At 38.8% G+C, this 6,941-nt stretch overlaps 1 protein-coding gene across 1 annotated transcript; it reads left to right on the top strand.

Moving 5' to 3' along the window:
* The first annotated feature begins 1,196 nt into the window (after positions 1 to 1,196).
* LOC146445671 (uncharacterized) lies at positions 1,197 to 5,426 on the top strand. The gene has a single exon (XM_085102953.1). It carries the CDS (start codon positions 1,408 to 1,410, stop codon positions 3,436 to 3,438), a length of 2,031 nt encoding a protein of 676 aa, XP_084959079.1. The 5' UTR covers positions 1,197 to 1,407; the 3' UTR covers positions 3,439 to 5,426.
* Positions 5,427 to 6,941: the final 1,515 nt, after the last annotated feature.

Raw genomic sequence — 6,941 nt, forward strand, 5'->3', positions numbered from 1 at the left:
TCCTTACGCTATAGACCCTGACTTTTTTCACCGTGCCTAAGCTCGTTTTTGGAACGCGGAATTGTTGACACAACGAATTGGTAAGTCAAATCTCTGAATCTGTCTTTGTTTAACCGTTTGACATGGCAATTTACCCAGCATAAATGCACTAATTGGTTTTAATTTCACCTTTCCGATAGAGTATTTTTGACAGGCCTGGGTTTTCGCTTCAATTTGATATGGACAGTCTCTCTCCACTAAAGGCATTTTGGTGAGTCAAATCTTCGAATTAAAATTAAGGGTTGAATACTAAACCGGGTAGGGTAGATAAACCCCTATTGGGCAAACTAAATTTTAGAGTTACGGCCTATAATTGATTTAACATGTGAAAAGTACCCATGCCAGCACAAATGCACTAATTGTTTGTGTTTTTTTAAAACCTTTCCAATAGAGAACTTTCGACAGACCTGGTTTCCGTTTGATATGAACAACTTGACAGCGCCTCTCCACTGAAAGGAATTTTGGTGAGTCAAATCTTAAAAATTTTCCATATTGAAACGCATAAAGTCAGGGGGCTGTACCTCGCTGAACCGCGCTCGAGGGTTCAGTCTTTTAAGCAAACTAAATGTCCGGGGTTGATTTTTCATAAACCTTAAGTTCAAAATTTAGGGTTGAATACCAAGCCGGGAAGGGGTTCAGCTATTGGGCAACCCCGCAAGCGGGGTTCACCACTAATTGTTTGTGTGTTTTTTTTTAAATAGAGTACTTTTGACAGACCTGGTTTCCGTTTGAATTTGATAATGAACAACTTGACAGCGCCTCTCCACTGAAAGGAATTTTGGTGAGTCAAATCATAAAAATTTTCCATATTGAAACGCATAAAGTCAGGGGGTGTGCCTCGCTGAACCGCGCTCTAGGGTTCAGTCTTTTAAGCAAACTAAATGTCTGGGGTTGATTTTTCATAAACCTTAAGTTAAAAATTTAGGGTTGAACACCAAGCCGGGAAGGGGTTCAGTTATTGGGCAACCCCGCTAGCGGGGTTCAGCCTATTAAGCAAATTAAATTACTAGGATTTGCGGTCAAGGTTCAAGGATTTATGTATAGAATTTAGTGTAAGGTTTAGGGTTAGGGTTAGGGAGAGGACCCGTCCGGCCGAATTCATTTCTTTTTTAAAGGAATCTAAGGAAGGATCCTTCTTTGGGTGTGTTAGTCTGCGTGTATTCTTAAGTTGCTTTCTTTCTTTTTTCTCTTTTGCAGCAAGATTGATTGGTTCATGTAATAATTTTCAAGTATATAAAGACTGGTAAGGAGGCCTTTCTCAGATTGTCAACGAAACAGATTGCCGGCTACGTGGACAGGAGTCAATATAATTTTTTTTTGCATGTTATAGTTTAGCTTGCTATTTTGGGTGGAACTTTGATTGGCGAAATGGCTGTTCAGTTTGGCAATCTCAATGCAATAAGACGAGGAAAAGAATTGTTTTACTGTTTTTCCGAGGTCAAAAGCAAACTGTTTTTTAGTGTAGCGGAAGATCATTTATGTAATACACTGAATTTTCTGCAAATACAGACTTTAGTCTGTACAGAAGACGAGAACCGTTTTTTCTCCAGTCACCTTCCACCTCAAAATGGCCCTTTTAGATTAATAAGTGAACACAATTTATTACGTCTTCAAAGTAGCTATAGATTTCTATCGCATTTTTTGCAAACCTTTGAACCCCAAGTTCCTACTGTAACGGGCGACGTTTCAACAGGTTTTTCTCCGATAAAATCTCAAATACCTTGGAATTTTCAAAGTGAATTTGATCATACGCAAAATAACTGTTTAGACGACCAACCAGGGCCTTCCTCCAAAAATGACGATCTTGAAAGCGATGGCAGACACCTTGTGAATGTGGGTAGTAAACTGATTGGTTCTTCCGTAGAACCCGTCAGTGATGATGTAGTAACACAAGAAGCCTCTGACTCCTCTTGCAATGAAAGCAAAAAAGTTGCTTCCCTAAGTAGCGAGGAAATGTCACCCGAGCTCCTTTCAGACATCAAAGAAATACGAAGGTTTTATTCTTGCGAACTCAATTGTGACCGTGAAGGCAGTGCGTTGCAAAATGTGACTATTGACAAAATGATTGAAAGACTTTCTCGATTCATGTGGTATTTAAAAAACGTGAAAAAAGTCGATCCAAAATTTTCTTACTGTGCCGATGCGCAGATAATACAACAATTCTCAAATTACATGATGGATTCGCGTTCTGTAAAGGCAATAACTTGCAGTCGTTATATTTCCGCCTTCCTTAACGTGTTGAAAGTGCCATCAGTATCTAGTCAGATCAAAGATTGGACTGATTCAGTAGACAAAGTGAGGGCCATACAGAGACAGCTAGAACGCCTAGCACGGCGAGATAAAGTAGACGATTTGGCAAAAAAGCCTGCACTGGAAAAAGTGGTTTATAGCGAACTTTTAGAACTTTGCCGTGAATTAAAATGGGAAGTAAGCGAGAAAACTGGGTTGGACCAGGCAAGAAGTTGCATGAACTTATGTCTCCTACTGCTTTACTGTTCAGCTAACCCCGGGCGAGTTAAAGAATACATATCTTTGCGCATTTATGGCGGCCAAAACAGCGATGAGTGTAAGAATCAAAATTTTCTTTGCTTTAATCAAGACGGAACCACCATCTTGTATGAGGATGCTTACAAAACAAGACTCACTTATGGACCGAACAGAACAGATCTAACACCATTGACTTTTCTCACTAATTATTTGAAGATTTACTCCACTAAAATGAGAAACTTGCTTTTGGGGGGTAAAGAACATGATTTTTTGTTCGTCAATTCAAGAGGCGACCCCTTCACTCATGCTTCGTATACAAATTACGTGTCTTCGCTTTTCGAAAAATATTTTTCAATGAAGTTAACCACGGTCGATTTAAGAAAAGCAGTCGTAAATCATTTTTTGACTTTGCCCGGAAGTAACGATCCTGCGCTGAGAGAATCGTTTGCAACTTTAATGAAGCATTCCGTAAGGACGCAAAAGCGATTTTACGACGAACGTCCCTTGGCTCAGAAGAAAAGTAAGGCGCTAGATATGTTAAGCTCGACGGTTTCTCGAAGCCTTGACGAAGACGGTGTACTTATCTTGAGCGATGAAGACGAGGAAGGAAACATAGAATATCTTCCCATACCTGGCGATTTTGTTGCTTTAGTAGCGTCGAATTCTACTGAAAAATGTCCTGAAGTGTTCATTGGCAAAGTTTTAAGGTTATCGGAAGACCACAAAACAGCCTATCTAGCTGAGTATTCGGAGACTGAACCAGCAAAATTTAAACTCAATGCCGGTAAGAGTTTTAAAGAAGCTGTAAATGCATTGATTTATCCTATCGACCTCGTATACTTGCACTCTAACGGAATCTACGAGCTAAGAACACCGAAAATTGACATACATCGCCAAGTTCATAAGCAGTAAATGTTTTACAATGACTGAATAAGTTGAATAGTTTCTTGTGAGCGAAGTGTAAAGTACCTTTTTTGAATGTGGCAGGTAATCTATACCAAACAAGTTCATGGCTGAGATGACATATTGCGGCGAAGACCAAATGCTGTCACAAGTACTTAAAGAAATTGACCTCATCCCACAACTGTTCTTCGCGTTCATCGTCAGCAATGACAGAACAGTAATTTCCTTGAGTTCCGAAAGCTATTCTCGTTCAATTTCAACGAATTACTTGTCCTTCGCTAGTGATTTTTTCTCCGCGTTTCTTCGCAATAGCACTACATTTCGCATATGTAGCGTTTGCTTAAAACCGCACGGCCAAAATCAACTTTGTCTACCGAACAACTTCGATAAAGATTCTTTAGATTTACTTTTCAATATTTTGCAGTGGAATGTATGTGGCCCCCTATCTTTTTCTGAAAGTGACCTCGTATCTCTCGTACGGTTATGCGGTTTTTTACTTATAAGAACTGACATACTACACGCGTTTCTAGTTCAGTTGTTACCAGTCCGCGAAGTGAAGTTCTCAGAAAGTGGGCCAATATTTGTATATGAACTCTACAGAAACGGCTTTATGAAAATAGCCAAATTTTATTCGCAAGGTGTTTACCATCCAGACTTTTATAGCGTTTTACAAACCTGCACCAGTTATCGACAAGTCAAACGCAAGCTCCACAGCTTTCAACGCTTCGACAAGTTTGCGCGAAGGGACAAATTTCCGTCGGGAAGGTTCAGATTTTCGATTTGGGATGATAGCGACATTTAATATCCGTTCAAGCTGATATAAAGTGCTACTCAGCTAATATAAAGTTCAGCAAGGCAAAGTAAATAGCTTTATTGTGTCTTTTCGGGCGAGGGAAAGTTTTCCGAGTATTCTGTTTTGGCCTAAACCTTTTTGTAGGAAGTTTGTTTGGAAAACTTTTCGCCGCTCTTACATTTTCTCCTATTAGCAAGATGAAGTTTTTCGATTGTTACCGAGATGTTTTGGTATCCGTCCTGTAGCGTTGGAAACTTCAGCTTGAAAATAATGTATGTATGGCTAAATGAAAAGCGCCTGTGTAATTTCCTCTTCTTTTACTGCCGGATTATCATGGCCCGCCTCGATTAGCACTGCTATCTGCGGAGCCAGGGGATTAAGGATTTATTGACAAATAATAAAATATCGTTGTTGTTGCGCGATATATCTGCCTTTGACACTTATTTGTGTTGGTTTGTTCAGTGTTGCAAACAAAGCGTGATAGGTTTTCCGTTGTTCGTTTGGTCTACAAAGATTTTCTAGGTGTTCTGTTAATTTGTTGTAGACAGATTGTTTGAAAAATATTTAGCCACCTTAGTATAATCTTTCCTACTAGCAAGGTGAATTTTCCAATTGTTACAGGGATGTTTGTTACCCGTCCTGTGCGGTCGGAAACTTCAGCTTACTTTTAAGCATAGTATGATTTGATTTGTTGGAATGGGAAATGTTAACGTTCAACAGACGTGTTGCATAATTTGAAAGGTATAAGCATGTGAACAACTCAAGTTTCATTAAACGTTACTGTTTTGGTATATTTGATTGTTTTTTTTAATTTGATTGACCAATCCCCCCTTGGGGCTTTTCAGGGTCAATGTAGCCGCCTCTCACCCCACCCACCCAGACCAATGACGGCTTTAATCAGATAGACCATGACACCGAAATCCACGCCCTACTCTTTACGAACAGTGCCAAGGGTTCTTTAACTTCCCACAGATTATTATTAGGAACAAGTGTTGTGAGACGGGACGTACGGTTTACCGTCCTTATCCGAGAAGACTAGAAAGTCTAACAATTTGCAGATGTCATTACAAAGGCAACACTTTCCCCTCAGTCATTTAAGGACCCTGAGTGTTGGTCCAGCCGGGGTTTGAACCCAAGGCATACGTTCTGCGCATCGCGAGATACTCAGGTTTCCTATGGGTGGTGCCTACTAATGCAGGAATATTTTTGCGCGGTTTAAAAGTATACGGATAAAGCAGAACTTACCAAATGCTTTTGGTATCTCAAAATATAAAAAAAAAAGGGGGGGGGGGGGGGGTTAATCATGCATTTCTCAGAGATAATGAAGCTTCAATTTAGAAAAGAATCCCATACATAGGTTATTTTGGTTTAAGCCTATCTCCACCCAGTAGGCGACAGCTATCGAGCAAACACGAAAAAGAGAGAAGTGAGTGAGAGAAGCACAAGTTTGTGTATTGTAGAACAAACAGCGGCTTAACGTTTTTCCGTTAGCCGTAAACGCGAAGCTGAATCTCTCTATTAATGCTCAAATATCTCTGAAAAATGCGTGGTTACCCACAATTTTCTTTTTGGATCCCAATAGCCCTTGATAAGATCTGCTTTTCCCGCGAAGTCATAAACTGCACAAAAATACTTCGGTATTAGTAGGCATCGTCCTTAAACTATATTATTTACCATTGTCTTTAATATCCTTTTAATAAAACCTTGACAACCTCTCCCTCTATCTTTTGTCGTGTTAGGTGGGTGAGTGGGTGGATGGCGGGGGGGGGGGGGGAGGGAGGGGCTGTTTGTGCCAAGTTTTTTCTCAACCAGCTTAATCGAATTGTGTTTTAAAAAATCGGCCATCGGTAAGAGAGTTTATTTGTTTTAAAAATGCTGATTAAATGTCTCACTACCAAAAAGCATGATGTCATTTAAAAATAAAGAAGTTCATCGCAGGGCACCCAACGAGGGTTTGCTCCTAAATACATTGAAAACACTTTTTATCCAGAGTACTTTTAGATAACTAGAATTGCATTCTCAGCATCTGTTCCGGAATTCTAGGGGAACTTACGTCTTTTCGAAATTAAGAGAGATTCAGTACTCTTTTCCCGAAAATTTTAGAACACTTTCCTAACATTTTTAGCCGTCTTCAAGTAATAGAAAATTGGAGACATATATTTTGAACAGATATTTTGCAGAAGACAGTGGTTGGGTGCCCCTGTAGACTGTGAAAAGAAAGCTCGAAGATTTTCAAGCTTGTAATAAGGATTTAGAACCCTTGACATACTGAGATACTCCGAGTATCTGTGAAATTATGTATTGTTTACTCGAAAGACTAGCTGTTTCCTTTACAAATTAACAATTGAAATAGCTTAGAAAAAAAAAAATGAAAAGGAACCAGGCAGTATTTACTTTATTCAAGTGACATTACTGATAACAGAAAAAATAGTTTCTGTGTGTCTGGCAAGAACGTAACAATTCATTTTTTTCACTCAGTCTGTGCAATAGCTAACTGGTCTCTTTATGTACAATATTTTCCAGGAATAATTTAAAAATTAGGTTGAATAAGGAAGTTATTTCAAGAGAAACAAGAAGAAGCAATTTTATATAACTACCTGCAGTTATAATTAAATTAATTATATTAATATTATATTAATATTTATTAAATTATAGCCATATAATAGATAAAAGACAAGATAGTGAGCTATTATCTTGTTTTTTTTATTAGTTTTAATGT

This window comes from Pavona decussata, unplaced genomic scaffold (assembly GCF_977016875.1).
Source record: "Pavona decussata unplaced genomic scaffold, jaPavDecu1.1 SCAFFOLD_4032, whole genome shotgun sequence".
NCBI lineage: Eukaryota > Metazoa > Cnidaria > Anthozoa > Scleractinia > Agariciidae > Pavona > Pavona decussata.